This window comes from Magnolia sinica, chromosome 2 (assembly GCF_029962835.1).
Source record: "Magnolia sinica isolate HGM2019 chromosome 2, MsV1, whole genome shotgun sequence".
NCBI lineage: Eukaryota > Viridiplantae > Streptophyta > Magnoliopsida > Magnoliales > Magnoliaceae > Magnolia > Magnolia sinica.
Genome location: NC_080574.1, coordinates 16,960,139 through 16,978,532, shown reverse-complemented (window position 1 = coordinate 16,978,532; position 18,394 = coordinate 16,960,139). Strand labels below are relative to the sequence as shown.

Sequence of the window (18,394 nt, the reverse complement as noted above, 5' to 3'; positions counted from 1 at the left end):
CTAGTCATGCCTGTGAGCCACATAGAGCCTGTTGGTGATGAAGGATGGCCTTCCAGGCCCGCCAGAGAGGGAAAAAGGAAATTTAAAGAGAAGGACAATGGAAGAGGAAGCACAAATCTGATTAGATTTGCACAGATCCCACTCAAATACCTGAGAGAGAGAGAGAGAGCACCTCTCCCTTAGCCTCTTATTTAGAAGAACGTTACAAAAGATAGTTTCACTACAAAGAGAGAAGAACGTTACAAAAGATCATAACAAAGAGTTATAGTGCTCCTCAAGAGTACCAAAGACAATGTACATCATGTGACATTTCCAACAATCCTAATACTTTGAAAATGAACCCTGCCAATTTCCAACAATCGTAATACAGCAAAAATGAACCCCGTCAATTTAAACATTCCTCAAATTGAAGTTTCAGTATGAATCATGTCAAAAATTGCTTCATGATTATGGAACAAATAAGCAGTGGGTCTGAATTAATCATATTCCTGGCTATATGTAACAAGGCACAGACCCCACCCAAAAATCTAAATAAACCCTCAAATTCTTCCAGGCACCTTGAAAACATCCCCAGGCACCATTTAGGAACCTGATCTGCAACTGTGTTGATTATCATCAGTAAGCACGTGGCCTAAGTTTTTCCATACCTAACAAGTGAGAAATTTTTAAAAAGAATTTCAGGGTAAAACTTCCAAAACCGATAGCAACATGTACATGGTTTAATTATTGCTTGCATCTAAGCATCGGAATTTACTTCTCCCATCCAAGTATCCAACTCTGGTACAAATCTAGTATGCACACACGTTATGACTAAAACAGTGTTACGACAGCAGGGCGTGCCCATCTATTAGTATGTTAACATGCAAATGGAAAGTGTTGTAAAATAAATGGGGCTGATGTGCACAAGTCATTTTTAAGCATCCTCAAGTCCCCAACTTTCATTGTCATGAAAACATGCTACAGAGTACAACTCAAGAAACAGAAGCATGTTTGTTGTCTTTTTATTTACAGGTAAATGCAAATTTTATTAAAAGAAGAAAACAAGAAGGGGCAATGATGAGTCATCAGCCAACAACAATACAACAGAAGCATATAACATCCACGTAATTTATGTAAATTGTTTAGAAAGCTGTAGGATTTTCAAATCAAACCTTGAGCTCCTTAAAAATCCTAAAATGCCTGATTGATGCCCATGACCAAGTCTCCCAGAGCCCCCTGCACCCCAGCTCAAGGCATCGCCTTCATCTAGGCAACAAAATAAACAAATGCCAATCACGAGAAAAGAAGCTATTGCTCTATTATCAATCATTATACATTATCAAGATGGAAAATGGAATTCTATGAACACAAACTAGTGAGAAAAAAATTACAAGTTGTCCTTACAAACAGCACAAATACAATCAGGGTATACGTGTATGAGATTCTAGACACTCACCAGGCAGGCACAAATGTGGATGCAACCTGATCGAAAAATCCAGTTAGTTGGACAAAATCTCAATTGCTGAATTTGAGCACTGAATGTAGACAGTTGGTAAGAGTTATTTAACCACAGATTTTTTTTCTCAAATCCAGCAGTTTGGTTTGTCCAACTGGCCTGATTTTTGGACCAGGTCATTTCTATGGCGGGCCTGCCTGATGAGAGGCTTGAGTATTGTACAAATATCCATGCACACAATAACATGAGCCATGTGTAAGATTGAAGTGTAAGGATGCATGTGTAAAACTAGCATGCTTCCAGTGACTAAAATTTGTACTGTAAGGCCAGGAGAGTTCGAGAGAGTTCTACTTAAGATTTCTTACCAGTAATAGCGAACGAGTGCTCTGAACCCAAAGATACCATTTTAATATGGAATCCATCTAAGCAGTCAAGCCTACGTGGAGTAGAAACTATCTTCTCTGCCCCTACAAAGCACTACGGAATGTCCATCAAATAAAAGGATAAGTGAATCATAAAATATGGAGCAGATGCTACATAGTAAGCTGATTGTGCATATACCGACATATAAATCATATAATTGACTGTGTTGTCATGTAAGTCATGTTGGTAATCACTTATTGGTGGGCACCCTGCTATTTTACACAGCCAACTACTTGAGCATGACCGTTCATTTGTGTGGGCACTTCTTGCTTAGTGGTTTGCCTGGTAACTGCATCTGCAAGACTGCTTGCTCACCCTTTGGGATGTGCATGTAATAGTTGGGGTGAGATCAATACTGGGTGGGACGGCCTTGGCATATGAGTGAAGTCAATATGACTTCCAGAGTGGCCAGTTCTGAGAGCCCAAAGAGGAAGGCCGATGTCTGGTAAGCAGCCAGTTGTAATTGTTTTGCCAATCTACGATTTAAAAGCAAATTGTCGGGTGAAGGCTAAGATGATTACAGTTCCAAACTTAAAAAGAAATAGGGAAGAGTACTTCGGCACTCTCTAGATAACATGTGTTCCTTCAAAAGGCAAGAAAAAGAATGATATCGGTTACATGGTATCAAAAAACGGTTATGTGACAGCCATTACGTAATGGTAAGAGTGGATACTGTTACACGTTACAGGTCCATGATGGCCATTATAGGAAAAAATGGCCCGTAACAGTCTGTTACAACCCCGTAACAGCCTGTAACAGGGCCATTGTATTTTTATTTTTTTTTGGTGGTGGCCATTACAGCCACTGTTATTGTCGCCTTGATCGGTGGTATTGAAAACATTGGATTTTTTTTATTGAAAGATAAATAAACTTTATTACAACCACAAAATAAGCGTCAGAAATAGGCAGAACACAAAAAACAAAGAGAACAGATGATGAGTAATCGTCAACCTAAAAAAATCCACTACCTAATTGCCCACGAAACAATCCCTACTGCATCCTTTGAAACAATCTGCCTGCGTTGTTACCCACCCCTGGAGCCAACTAGAAGATTTCTTCTCCTTGAGAAGCTCTATTGCAGAACATTCTATTTTTCTACTACTAAATTGACCAAATACCAGCAAGCAGAGGCAGTCTCCATCAAGGATTAAAGTATTGGTTTCGGGGTACAGTCTCCATCAATGATTGAAGTATCATGGCTGGTAAAAGGTATTTTTCCACATCACTTGAGAAGCTAAGTTTCCAGCAGATTATGGTTGGGAAAAAGTAACTCTCTAGGAGTATGCTGTTCCATGTCAAGTATGGTGTTTCTTGAAATGTTGGGAGATGAGTAGAAGTGGATGGCCTCTTTTTCCACTCTAAGGCGGCTGAGGACGTGAGGATTTTTGCTCTAGTTGTTTTTACGTTTTAGGTTGACCAAAGTTTGGTGGCCAATGTGACAGCAGGTTGGTAAGGGCTGTTCAAAACAAAAGAATCTTTGTGGAGTAGGTTGCCTTTTGCCATGATATGGATCCTGTGGAAAGAAAGAAACAAAGAATTTTCAGACATAGTTGCTTCTAGAAAGGACCTCCCATAATATGAATCGTATGGAAAGAAAGGAAATTCGATAAAAATCAAGGAACTCTTAATCAGTTGGGCTTCTATGATGATGGATTCTATCAGAGTCATTTTTTTAACTCCAAAAGAAATTGAAGGGGCTGTGATAGATGCAGGCACTATGAACGAAAGCCTTGACAACATGTATAAAGAGTGTAAACCTCCCCCAGGTGTTTGGGGGTTGAAAAACAATGGTTGTTCCATTGTGGGGACGTGAGAGCTTCCAGCATCAGTGGGGTTCCAAGATACGTCAGGAGAAGTTAATTTTTCTTTGGGCCATCTGGTCCTAAGGATTCTAATAAAACGTAAACAATTTGGGCATTGAGAGAGGACTTGAGACTTCAGAGATCAAAGAGTCCACTGGCCTTGTAACCATAGAAGGTGACAAGAAATTCTCTGAAGTGGGTTTGCCATGTGATGTGAAACCATGAAAACTGCTTTGATTTGAAGACAGGCTGTCAAAAGGGCCGACATTGGGTCAGTTTATACAAGATTTGAACCTGTCAATCTAGGCCCTTCAGGCTGGGCCTATCCGAAATTTCAATTTCGTTCAACCTATGCCCGGATCATTTACAAACCTATTGAACAAAAGCTTAGAGATGTAGTTTCTAAACATCTCTATGTAAGAAAACATGATTGCCAATATTCACGCAAAGGAAGGTGTGTCAAGATCCTCTTTTTGTATCTTATCTTCCCATCCACTATATTGATATATAGTTGTTTCTGTTTTCTTGTTGAATAAAATTTATGTTGATTACAGATAAATAAATTGTAATTTTCATCTGTTTTTCCACTTATGGGTATTTATTTGTTCTTTTTCTACAATGCAATTTGATTTTCATTTGATAAAAAGAAAGCAGTGCCAGTGATTATCATTAACTATGGATGAGATTAAAAGTATCAAACAATTGCATAGACGGGTGATTAAAGAAAAAAACATGTAAAGGACAGTCATTTATCAGAGCAATCTCACAAACTTGAGGGAAATACTATCCCATGTTTTAGTTCTTTATTGTAACAAAAGAACCAAAAACATCTATATAAGGTCAAAGAAAGGAGATTAATCAACAAAAGATGATAACAAAAACACAAAAAAAAAAAAAAAAAAAAAAAAAAATTGTTTTCCATACAAAAGTTATATCACATGATTAATAGAGGTAAAGTCGATTTTACCTCTTCCAAGACCAAGCTGTCCACTTGAGTTATTCCCCCACATGTAGAGTTCCCCATCCACTATCAAAGATTGCACAAATATTGTGAGAAAGAAATTGAGGAAAAGAAAAGATTCCTTTCAGAGGATAGGAACACAAGGTCATGAACAAGCACTAGATTTACAATCTAGTATGCACTATAAGGATGAAAGAGTAACAAATAAGCATTCGAATAAAACAATAAAAACATTTGCATGCTGTAACAAATATGCACCAAAACAGAGTATGGAAATATCAGAAAAGTAGGTCTACAATGATTTGCACTACCAACTGAATGTTGCTATGAAGATATGCAGGCTCCATTAGGTAAAATAAATGCTACCAATGACCAAAGCTGCATTCCAAATTTATAATCCATGACATTTAATAAAAGCAGATTTTCATGCCGCATCTATAACAATGAATGAGTTATTGAGCATCTATAAAAATTTAACTTTAGATCATACTACGAAACTTTGGGAGAGAGTGATTGAGCAAAGGTGAAGGCATGAGATGAGTGCATCAGAAGATCAGTTAGGATTTATGCCAAAAAGATCAGCCATTGAGGCTATCCAGGTGGAAAAGCAAGTATCTATCATTTGTAGGACGCATCAGTGAGCTGCTTTATCCAATATCCCATAACTTACATGGTCCATTTTCAATGCCCGGCAAGCATCATTGCTGGAACAAAAATAAACATTAAAAATAAATAAAAATAAATAAATAAATCAGAGGGATTTTCTTTGGAGGGTGAGGCAGAAGAAGAAATTTCACTAAGTCATTTGGGGTGAGGTGTGCAATCTAAAGAGAATGGGGACACATGAATAAGCCTTGCATGCACCGACAAGGAATCCACTAAAATTCCCGGGACTCAGTTGTGGATAGATTTTGTCAATAGGACCATCCATCAAGTGTTTTATAGTTGGCCAGCACTCTCAAATGTTTTCAAAAGATTTCTTGAATGTTTTCAACCATTAGATCCTTTGATATCACCGTTGAAGTATTTTGAGCAAATTTGATGGGCATCCAATGGTTAGATCTTTTAGTGATCCACCTCTTGTGCTTCCATGGGATTTTTGGCCAAGGGTGGGAGTCATAGATAGTGGAAGGATTTTGGTCCATTAGGCACATGGATAGGCAAGACAACTAACTTTGTTGGAGTGGGGCATTACCGAAATTTGTAGCCACCATGAGGTGGTATTCCTCGAAAACCCTAATCTCTTATATATAGATCCTATCCCTAGAGGAGATTCCCATAGAAAGTAAGGAGCGCCAAGTCCCCAAGATGTCACCACCACGAGAGAGAAAAGAAAGAAACCAAAACGAAGGATGAGAGAGAGAGAGAGCGCTCCACTTCTAAAGGTATCCAAAAACGGCCATTCCACGTTACAGGGCTATAACAACCATTATTGGGGGGGGGGGGGGGGGGGGGGGGTGTGCAATGTTACAGCCCATATCGTAATAGTAACGGTGGTGGCCATTATGTCCACTGTCACCATTATTGAATACCTTGCTTCTCCTCCACATGTGGTCCACCCTGATGCAAGTTTTTTTCTTTAAAAAAGAAAGAAGAAGAAGGCCATAATGGCCATTACGGCCCATATCGTAATAGTAACGGTGGTGGCCATTATGGCCACCGTCACCATTATTGAATACCTTGTTTCTCCTCCCTCTTACTCTCCTCCACGTGTGGTCCACCCTATGAACAATCTCATCTTCTCTCACGTCCATAGCCCTACATTGTGGGCTTTTTAGGTATATCTTCCAACGGAGATAGATCAAGGAAAGACCTGCTATGTTTAAGGATTGGCATCGAGCTGCTACACATTCAAAGAGGTGACCATATGTATGTCTCTGCCATTGGTTTGCATCTTTTGGAAATTTGATATGCACCTAGATGGAAAGTAGATTCTAATTGCATAAAATTGCTTTTAGAAAAAGTTATATGCTTCCGTCTTTAAAAAGAAAATAAATAAATAACAAAAGTCATGTGCAATGGTTAAGGAACCACATGCATGGTATGCGGCCATTACATAGAGGTAACAGTGGCAACCATTATACGTTATGGGGTCATAAAGGATAAAGGCTGTAATAGTCGTTGTAGAAAAAATGACCTGTAAAGGCCATTACAGCCCCCGTAATGGCCTGTTATGCCCCTCCCCCAAAAGGCCATAACGATCCATCACAAGGTTGGTAAAGGTTTTTCAAGTTTTTTTCAATAAATAAAAAAGAGACCGTAACGGCATTTACGTGGGCTATAACAGCCGTTACCAAGGTATTCCGTAACGGTAATGGTGGCCATAACGACCACCACTATTGCCTTTACGATACAGGTCGTAACAGCCATTACGACCTCTTTAAACAATAAAAAATAAAAACTCAAAAACCTATATCTGCCCCATAACGTTGAAAAAAAAAAAATCTAAAAAAACTTGTATCTGCCCCATAACAGACCGTTACGGACTGTTACAACCTTTATAGGGGGGTAACAGGTTGTTAATAATGGTTACGGGTTATTTTTTTCTATAACAGTTGTTGTGACCGTTACGACCCCGTAATGTGTAATGGTTGCCACCATTACCTTTATGTAATGCCCTTTACAGCACACCATGGTCATTACAACCCGTATCGTAAAGGTAATGGTGGTGGCCATTATGGCCATCGTCACCGTTACAAAATACCTTGACCACATGTGAATGAGTAGAGAGCATCAAGCACATGTCACACACATGCCACCCCGCTTAACCACGTCTATATGCTCGATTAAGGCCAACTACCTCTTAACTACCATCCTCGAGCACAACTTATGTTGGTCTCATATTATTGTGACACTCGAAACCTCTAATGTTTCATGAGAGTATGCTGATCAATGATCTTCTTCCCCCCCTCACCACCACCACTTTCAGGAGCAATTAACCACCGATCTTACTTTTGTGCTTGTCGATTCTAGTTCGATTCAATGCTAGCCAAGGAGTCTTAAACCCTTCTAGTTCAATTCCAGAAATGTTTGCATGAAAAATCATGGAATTGGAGCTTTGATTTCGATATCCATTGGTTTTTCATGGTATCCATGTTTTTTTTCAAAATTTTCCTTTAACCAGTAGTCAATTAAGACTAATTTCAAAGTATTTAATAGTGTTTGATGAAATTATTATCACATATACTCTAATTTTGAAATTTGAGTGTAGGTGCTCCGATTTGAGGAAAAATCAAAATTTCCCCAATTTCCCCCAAATTGCTTGCAATGTTGCACTCCAAACATGAAATCAAGCATGTATGAGGGCTAATCTACTTGCTCTAAAAGCTCGAATTGATAGAGCGTGGAGAATCAATCCCTTTATCTCATAGCTCATGCCCCACTTCACATGGGTCAGGCCCTCAGCCGAACTCCCCTCGTGGGCCCCACTTCACATGGGCCCACATCACCCAGGTCTGGCCTCACACAGGCCGCCCACCCTGAATGTGCCCCCGCCTCACAAAGGCCACCCCACTCGAGCCCGGTGTGAAAATGCCTTTGCATTATCAATACTTTCAATGTTGGAGTATGCTATAGTTTATAATGATAGGCAATGAGAAACCAGATCCCTCTACAAGGTTCCTTTAATTTTACAATCATGTTCACTTCCCCATTTGCCAAACCATTTAAGAAAACATGTGGTCAAATCATCCATCTAATTCAGTAGGGAGAAGTAAATTGCTAGGTTGCCTCAACTTCTAACCTGTGACAACAGAGGAATGACGATAACCAGCAGAAATTTGGATAACTTCCTTTGGAATTCCAGAAACTTCCAGCGGCTCCTGCAAATTACCGGGGAATTCTGATGAATGGTCTAAAAAGGCTCAAGAATCAAGCTACAAGCTAGTGACTAACCATAGGAATCTCCATGAAGAAAACATTTACTGGTAGTATGCATGCGTTTCAATTTACCTCAAAATCAAAACAGGAATTTCATGTAAACAAATGCCCATAGATAATAAAGCACACAACGAGCATTTCTTGGTATAGAACAAGTGAACCACGATGATGTTTTCCTAGATTACTCTCATGAGAATATCCACAAATAATCCTGTTCCACAATTACTGTAAGGAGATCTCAAACATAAAAGTTGAAGTGATTTTTTTTTTTGGTCAGTAAAGTTGAAGTAAAAACTTGTAGGAAGAATAATTGATGTTCTTCACATGAAAGGTGCACAGAAAATTCATCTCAAAATGAAGTCTTGGCAGTGAATTAACAGAAAAAATGCAACTGAAATTAGTATGAGTCGAAGACAAATGAATGATCATCAGTGGCTTGATTTCTGTTGGACCCCTATTACAGACAAATGAATGATTAACGACATCATTGTGCTTCCTTCTCCCCAGCATATGGGAGTGTTGTGATACATAAAAGGGGAGGGGAGGACGAAAAGAAAGAAAGAAAAAAGAATAGGAGACAGTGAACCATTGATTCCTCCCATTTGCAGAATTTACGGTGGTCCGTCAGTCTTCCAGTGTCATGCAGATGATGCCAGAGAATATTTGTATTTTATGCAAATTGATATTTATGCCTCTTTTTACATTTACACCCTTTTTCTACCTTTGGTAATGTGATAGTACAAGGTGGTACTATTGAATTGCAAAAAGTATAAACAGAGAAGGTTCAAATAGAGACACCCTTATATAGTTACCAGATTTTATAATTTTGTTTTACATAGTTAACAGATTTTTAATTTATTAAAAAGAACAAGATAGATTGCAATCTAAAAAGTGGAGTCCACATACCACGAAGGGAAACATCTCCTAATGGTTTGGTCAAGTGGGGTCCCATCCCTCTTGAAGAGGGATTAAACAGAGGTGGTGGCAGGCAATGTTAAAGAGTGAAGGTCTCATTATTACATGGGCCTTGTTAGGCAAAGAGTATTAGGGCTTTTGTATGTAAAAAATTTGCATAGGTGTTGGAAGGAGGTAATATCATTAAAGATGCAAGGCAGAAAAGCTGTGAGGCAAGGCAACCACCTATAGAAGGATCTCTCAAATTTAACTACGGTGCTAAAAATTGGAGCCTGACTGGAGCAAGTGCTTTCTAGAAGACTATGCCATGCTTACAGTGGCTTGCCTTAGTCCTGTTTTCTATTTGGATGCCAAAAAGCAGCTCACAACCAAGATTTAAATCACTGTATCAAGTATTGTATCATTCACCAGCGATACAGCCCCATATCACTCCTATATTGGGCTGTTTTGGGCTGATATAGCCATATCATTCATGAACAATATGATACCAGTACATATTGGACGACACATAACGTTTTGGACGATACATCAAAACTTGCCCGCAACCTAATATATGGGATCCAAAACTTCAATATGTGAATTCATTTGTTGGTTCTCCTTAGGTTTAAGGGCCAAGTACCGGATGATCGGCCACAATGAAGTTGTATAGGTTAGTGAATATGCTTGAAGAGCTCCCTGATTCCACAACCATCACAAGACGAATTCGTAAAGCAAACTTGGGGAACTAGGAGGTCTCACTCATTTAGCCGGTGAAATTCCTTCATCAAAGTAGGAATTCATTCCTTTCGAAGACATTGGTTGTGCTCGTTTGTTTCCTCTTTTATTTTTTGTTTTCCCCTTTCTTTCTTTGATTCAATTTACTCGTAAATTCCTCATCATCAACCATGGAAACCCATCAGATACCATGTGTACAACCCACCAGTGATGGACAGATTAGCAAAATAGTGCCCATACTTTGTGCATCTCACCGTAAGTGGTGAAGGAACTGTAAGGGAGTTGTGGTTAAAACATCAACAGCAATGATTCTATAGGATTTATTGATGCCATGATATAATAGTGCCCTGCATGAACCTCCACAAGGTGGACACCACACATGTGGACATGGAGGAGAGACTGCATGAGCGTCCACAAGGTGGACACCACACGTGTGGACATGGAGGAAAAAGACTCTCTCTCTCGCGTCCACAAGGTGGACACCACACGTGTGGACATGGAGGAGAAAGACTCTCTCTCTCTCTCTCTCTCTCTCTCTCTCTCTCTCTCTCTCTCTCTCTCTCTCAAAAGACTCTCTCTCGCGTCCACAAGGTGGACACCACACGTGTGGACATGGAGGAGAAAGACTCTCTCTCTCTCTCTCTCTCTCTCTCTCTCTCTCTCTCTCTCTCTCTCTCTCCCTTTGGGATAGGATTTATAAATAAGGAGTTAATGCACTTGTTATAGTACACATCATCCCTATAGATGTTTGTACGACTACTACATCAAAATTTTGTCTTCCTGCCTACCCATGTACCCAAATTGACACAATCCATGGTCATCCACCTAGATCCAATAGCCATGAAAATCAATGGGTGGACCATTAACCATCACATTACCATCAAGTGCAATTAAAACAAAAGATGTTTTTATAAAAACACATAAAACCATTTGAGTGTTGGGCCCAGTCAAAAACAACTTGATGGATGATCCAATCACCAAGATTTAAGCCATAAAAGTGTTCATAAGCAACTGGTGGATCCTTTCTTGGATCATATGGGCCTCAATCATATCCTAATGTGTGCACCCAACCAAACGCACGTACATAGCCACCAAAGTGACATTGTGAGGACAATGGAACATTACGTTATGAACTTAAACTCATCCTATGTCCTCAAGTCTAAGAATTAGTCAAAGCCGGTACATACACAAGTCAATCTAGACCAAAGATGATGGGCCTCCCAATCCAAAGACTTGAAATGATCCTCCAATGCAAGTATCCAAAGGGTCTAGTATCAAGATCCCATATCCTTGAACACTCGTAATCCTATGTGGGGTAGGGCTAATGCACCAACTCATCATTAAGTTATGATCATCATTGGCTTTCCAGGGCACACAAGACTAACTAAGTGCATGGTCATTTCTTCCCTAGCAGTTTTGATTATGAGCTACCATTTTATTCCATTGTTTTAGCTCTATTTGACCAAGGTCCATTCATTAGGGAAGTCGTGTAGATCCATCCGGATCATTAATCGCTTTCACCCCTAAGGCCCATTTAGACCATCAGAAAGGAGGCGATAGCAATATTTCAAACCATGATTACAGGACTTCGTGAAAGCACGCCTAATCAATGCTTATACTATTGTCAAGTGCTCACCTTTGACTTTTTACTTTAGTTTTTAAAATAAGATCCTTTAAAAAAATAGTTCCCTTCGAAAATCTTCTAGTTTCACATTTCAAAACCTTTCTTCTATAATGGAGAATGTATAGGAATCAATCACATTGAGAAAGCCTACATCACTAGTTGACCCACCTTCTATACTTGACCATTCTCATGCTCAATTGTATTAGGATTAAGGTGCACCTCAAAACCATATTACCAGACATTGAAAAAAATTATGTGACCATTCCCTAAAAAGATAAAACACTAATCTACTACTCACAGCAGTCACTGTGAATTGACAACTAAACAACATTTCCTACATGTTTGATCTCAAATAGTAAGGGCATCAAATCAACTATTTACTAAAGCAATAATGTCATTGGAAATTTTACTTATAAAAGTTAATGTGCGTGGGATTTAAAATGCATTTAACTTAGGCCCTTGATCTAAAACATAGTAGTGTCAAATACATAAGCACAAGAAAAATAAAGCAGAATGTAACAAGAAAATAATAAATAAACAAGTAAATATGCAGCTGACTAGGAACCTCCAGACCAAAAGAAAATGTACTAATATTTACAAAATAAGCAAGAAAGAGAGGGCACCAATTGGTAGATAAAAAGATAAGGATGAGCATACAAGCACATGACTTCTCTCAGATGATATGCCTAATTGTCCAAAATCATTCAGACCAGTAGCATAAACATGCCCCTTTTCTGTCCAAACAAGAAAATATAATTAGTAAGATTATACTCAGAAAATGGTAGACAACTAGTCGAAAAGGGACTGGTGGAAGAATTCCACCAATTTTCAAACAAGCATATCTGACCATCTAACAACAGTATTAAGCCTCACAAACCAACAAGAAATAAACTATATACAAAACTACTCTTTAGACGAAAAAAATAATGGAGAAATTTTTTGAAGCATGATGATAGTGACAGTATCGTCAGAAGCAAGTGCAAGTGCACTGACAATAAGCAATCATAGAACTGAATTGCATATCAGGTTACTGACATCACCTTATTTTATCTCTGTATTAGACAAGAAACCCATGAAACATGAGCTAACCCATTCCACAACCAGAGGCAGCATTCAACTACTGTCAAGTAGTGAAATAGAGATGATAGAGCTCTTTAAGAACACAACAATAGATACATCTCCACTCAAGTAATCATATTGTCTAAACTGACAAATAGTTCTTTGAGACAGCCTAACGAAGAAGGCAGAAAAGTGATGGATTACATCGCACAGATGAGCACATCATTCCTTCAAAGAACAGGATAGACAAAACAATAAACATAGCCATCCAACAAAATAACTAGGACTACAAATATGACAATCTAAGATTGTTTTGGTCCACAATTTGACATCATGAATGCCATCAGCATCAACATTGCTTCAACCCAATTGTTGTCCAATTTGGCGTCTGAGTCACGAATGCTATGAGCCCCAACCATCGCATCTCATATCAAAGGGATAGGTCCCATAGACAACCGGATCTGATTGGTGGGGCCCTCCCAGGTGGTCCAATAAGATTGAAGACCACAATACATATGACATGGTCTGCATATGGACCCATGAGGTCCAGAAGATTTGACTGTAGCAGGTTTCCTAATCAAATTGCAGATGGGCTATTGATGAGGACATCCAACCATTTAGAATGTACCAAAGGAGGAAGAGATCAGCCCAGCCTTCACTTTGGCTCGATGACTTGTACATAGGCCTGGGTGGGCCGCACTAAGGCCTTGACCCACATGCATGATTGTGCATCTTCGAAGACCCTACACTAAGAAGATGCATGTGGCTTGCTTAGTTGAGGAGTCTTGACCGTTGGATTGCGAGGATGCAACGACGAGACCATTAGATCGTGTGGATCCTTCGATCAGACGGTTGAATCATTGTGATCCTTGATCATTTGATCATGAGTGTTTGGATTAGCATATTTTATGTTTTTGTTAATTATTCATAGCTTAATATTAGCATATTTATGTTTTATGGCGTCATAGGACATGTGAGACATTTTTATTTGGGGGGCATTATTGTAAAAATGCATTATTGAGACAATAAAGAGAGGGACGCCCAGCCATAACCCTTAGATTTTGGAATGAAAAACTCACTTTTGCTTAGAAAGAGCATCCTCTCTCATTTGAAGTGAGAATCTCTTGTGAAAAGAGACTATTTTGGTGTGAATCCAAGGGTGTGAAGCCCATTATCTTATTCTTCTCTCTCATTCTCTACAGTCGAGGTATTTTCTTCTACTTTCTCATTCTCCATCTCTCAATCCCTCTTTATTCCTCTCTACCTCTTCCTTTTCCCTTTGTCCTCAACCAAAACCCATCTCCATCACATCCAAAACCACGTACGGTTGCGATTGTACGGCCAGCTCTCTCTCTCTCTCTCTCTCTCTCTTAACCCTTACTCATTTTCCCCTTTAAAATCCCTAGCCCTAAGACTAAAACCCTAACCCAATACCCTAGCTCTCAAAACCTTATTTCTCCACAAACCCTAATTCTCCCTAGCCCTAATTCCTAAATCTCCAAATTTCCTAACCCTAGAATTGAGTCAAATCTGCCCATTGAATTAGAACCATACCTATGCTAATGTGCGAGTTCCAATCTCCCATTGGGCCTTAAGTTTTCATGCTTACATGATTCATGCTTGTGTGGGATTGTGAATTTAACATAAATCTGAATCTTATTGCCTCTTTAGTACTCTTTTAATCATGGAAGGATAGCATGTTATCATATTTGATTTGCTTTGATTAATCTGTTAATAATCTCCCACATCCAAATAGTTAGATCACATGTCCTGCATCAGCTACACTAGGTCACTACCATGCTGCAGGACTCACTATAGCAGCATGCTACAGTAACACTTCAGTAGCATGCTATGGTAACGATATAGTAATCATAGAATGGTACAGAAGTATCCGATTGGAATTTCGAGACGAATTGCTAGACATGACAGTTTCCTTATCCAGTTCTACATTCTATAGAGGTAGAGTTGGTTTAGAAGTTCCAGATTTAGCTGCATATGAAATTCAGATCATGGCAGTTGTTGGATATGATTAGGGTCTTTATTGATAAGGAGTTAAAACCAACTGGATTTAGTTTGAATTCAAGAAGGATTCCTATGTAGTTCAGCCTATAAATAGACTCATATGGCCTGCATATTCAAATAAGGACTGAATCTTTTTCTTGGTTTCCTGAAATGGGATTTCATCTCTAGTGGTGCAATGTCCTATAAACCCATCGGTGCAACTCTTCAAAATTTTGGTACGTAAAGTTGTGCAATTAGTTTTAACTTCAATTATAGTTGCATCCCATTGGCTCTTAAACATTTCTAACTTGGTGCAATAATTGATGCTACACGAGGAAATATTCATGCAGTATGACCCGAAGGATATTTCTATAATATCAAATTTTTGGGAAATTTTTTAATAAAACCACATGTACTGCCTGTTATGGCTGGAGAAGGAGCAGGATGAGTCTGTTAGGATCAAAAAAGAAAAAATTGCTTCAACACATCAAGAGAGAGAGAGAGTCAAGATCATGAAAAATCTCTCCCTCTTGCTCTTTATTTATAGGCAATGGGATTTACTAAGTAATGAGGTTAAAACGAAATAAGAACGAATGATCTGCAGGACTATATAAATTGTGTGCCACCCCTACACTCTAACATCATCCACAGGTCAAACACTAGTGCACTACATTCTATCGCTTTTCAAAAAGTAATGCGTTCTATCATTGTAAGTTGGTTTTCATATATTTCAATCAGATTCTTATTCACAGCACTGCATCCTTTCAATTCAGTGAATCAATTGTTATGTTGGAAACTCTGCCTGGAAGCAATGCCCCAGCCGGTTATAAGCTTGGATAGATAACGGTCGATGTATGATGGGCAGCTGATCATACAATTTTTGCCAAGCAATCACAAGAATTCTCATTTCAAATATGACTATCAAAATATGATTCCTAATCGCAACACTAAATAGCTTGGACAACACTATGATGGTGATTATTTAATTTCTTCATGAGCTAGAGGATTGATAATAGACAATTGTGGCAAGGAGATCCTCTCAGTGTCAAGGACTAAATTGTAAACAGACATTTTGGAAGGCTCAAAATGCAATTAAAGAGCTTTCAAGCTGGATTTTCTCCAATTAAAATTCATGTCGTTGAAATTGAAATTAAACAACTTTCAAGCTGGACTTGAAACAAACCTAACTGCAATCTGATGGCTACTTACTCATAATGAATACTAAGGAACATCATTCTTTTTTCTTTGCCATTTCCATTTTTATCAAACCGAATGAGTTTCAATTCAATTCACTTGTGCATCTAAACACAGCCCTAACCAGGAACGAACACAATTTCAAAGTTACAGATACCTATCAAATGAACTACGGGAGGGGAAGAAAGTATACCGGTGAGGAAGAGCGTGTGAGCTCCACCGCAGGCAATGGCACGCAAGCCACCATCGCCATTTCCATTGAAGGCAGGGCAGATAGATGGCTTCCATTGGGAATTCAGGTTGCCTAATCCCAACCTCCCGTAATCACCGTTTCCCCAGAGAGCTGCAACCCGCGAACCGCTGGAAATCCAGCGACGGAAGAACCCTAGGCAGCTGGTGAGTGGAGGAGCCGATCTAGAAGCTTCTAGGCACGCCCTACTCCTCCACATCTCGTTTGTTCTCGTTCGCTCGTGAAAAGAGATGGGAATGGAGTTCCTCTCTCTCCCTCCCTCTCTCTCTCTCTCTCTCTCTCTCTCTCTCTCTCTCTCTCTCTCCTGTTTTTTTTTTTTGGTGGATGATCAAACAGCAATGCAATTGCGAGCGGCTCTCTTTTTAAATTTACAGTTGAGAGAGTTGTCCTACCTACCGCAGACCCGCTTGGCGTCCGCTTCTTATAAACGTCCTCGATCGAGAAATCATCATATACAACGTTGTATGTTTAACTTAACATACAGCCTTATTATTTTCGGCTGATGCCTGACTTTTGTATAACATCCGAGCAGTAAGAAAGGTGGGCAGCATCATAAGATCACCCTGGACGAAATCCAGGGTTCTTCATTCGTCAGGTTCGCTACATGTTGAAATCATTGTAAAGCCGAATGGTCTGACTCGCTACGCCTCATGAAGGCCAACTCTCTAAAATTTAGGGAGGTCTGTTCATTTGATCAGGTGGGCCACATTTATGATACTTAATATAAGTGGAATGACCAAGTGGGCACACCTGCTACCTGGTTCGGCGTCCGTCTTGATTTTTGAACTATACGATCTAGATTACAGATTCCACCAGATGAGTAAATGGTATTGAACGGGACACGATGGTCGTGTTATGGGCGAGCACCAGAGAATTGCGCGGTTGGGTTTTTTTTTTTATCGAATAACTGGCCCCTCTTGATCCAGCACGAGCACGAGCACGAGCACAGCCATTACATTGCGCTTTTGCAGGTACAGTGGTGAATCCAGACCATCCATCAAGTGAGTCTCATCTGTAGACGGCCCAGGGTCACAAAACACACCAATCAGGCCGTTGGCTGAATTCAATCCAACGGGAGGCTACATGTGTAATCGAGAGTTTATATTTAGATTTTGTAGATTTTGTATGCGGTTACGATGCTTGGCATGCCATCGTCATGCTCAATTTAATGTTTGATTAAATGTTGGTGCCCCGTAAGAGTAGGGGTTAGTCTTTAATGAATTTTTTTTCTTGTGTATTAAAGATTTGTTCTTTCACCAACAAAAGCAATGAATTTCTCGAAAAATGAAGATGAACAGACAAATAAATAAGAAAGATTGAACAATATCGATTTTATTAATCAAAAATATGGCACCTTATAATTGACAAAGTATAAATAATCTAGAAAAATAAACAAATGAAAGATGAATGCATATAATCGAAGCAAATTGTTAGGGAGATGTGACCAAATAGGTATGATCGCATAAGTAAGAACTTAATTGATCAAAATCCAACTTAGAGTTGTAGATATTTAATTTTATTATATAATACTGTAGCAATGGACACTGGACAATAGCAATATATACTAGAACTAAGGTAGGCTATACTATGATAAAAGTAAAGATATACCAAAGATAAATTAAGAAGGGGATAAATATGTTTTCTATAGGGCATCAAGCTCTTCTTCGCATCCTCATTTTATACCTTGTTAAAGCGGTTAAACACTTGTTGGGTTTCCTTACTCATCTTGAATCTTCTATGTTTTTTATGACATGCATTGCGAATAGGTAGGTCTCCAAATAGATTTGAAATTGTTGATTTCTCGGATCTTCTTCTTGTAATTGATCCATCCTGGGAGATCTTCATGGCCCACTAATTGAATTCAGGGTCAATCAGAGGAGCATCTATAACAAATCCAGTATCTCAAATTGATCATAATCATGTATTTGGATGGCCCAATCAAACCGCTTCCTACATTTAACCCCTCACTCTGTAATGGTTTGGAGTTATAGAGGAATTGGATGGACTAGATCCACATGATATTGATCTGTTATCGGATGAGTTGGATTAAATCTTTCACTGAGCTCTCACATTCTCTTTATTCTGATTATTATACAGCTAGATGTTTGCTCTCTCCTAAGTTGGGTCCAACCAGATT

General features: G+C 39.1%; 1 protein-coding gene across 6 annotated transcripts in view; it reads right to left on the bottom strand.

Annotated features, from left to right (window-relative positions):
- Nucleotides 1-17,023, bottom strand: part of LOC131236456 (ultraviolet-B receptor UVR8) — a 39,399-nt gene extending 22,376 nt beyond the window's left edge. Inside the window, exons 1-7 of one of the 6 annotated variants that reach the window (XR_009166750.1) lie at nucleotides 16,740-17,023; nucleotides 16,201-16,674; nucleotides 12,411-12,487; nucleotides 8,364-8,442; nucleotides 4,628-4,687; nucleotides 1,801-1,902; nucleotides 1,152-1,245 (exon numbers count right to left, since the gene is read on the bottom strand). Coding sequence is in view for 5 of the 6 variants with exons in the window: in XM_058233633.1 (XP_058089616.1) it covers nucleotides 1,152-1,245; nucleotides 1,801-1,902; nucleotides 4,628-4,687; nucleotides 8,364-8,442; nucleotides 12,411-12,487; nucleotides 16,201-16,456 (668 nt within the window). In the remaining variant the exon portion in view is untranslated. Of the gene's footprint in view, nucleotides 1-1,151; nucleotides 1,246-1,800; nucleotides 1,913-4,627; nucleotides 4,688-8,363; nucleotides 8,443-12,410; nucleotides 12,488-16,200; nucleotides 16,675-16,739 lie in introns of those variants that run through there. The other 5 variants (XM_058233633.1, XM_058233634.1, XM_058233632.1 and 2 more) reach the window with 5 other exon arrangements.
- Nucleotides 17,024-18,394: the final 1,371 nt, after the last annotated feature.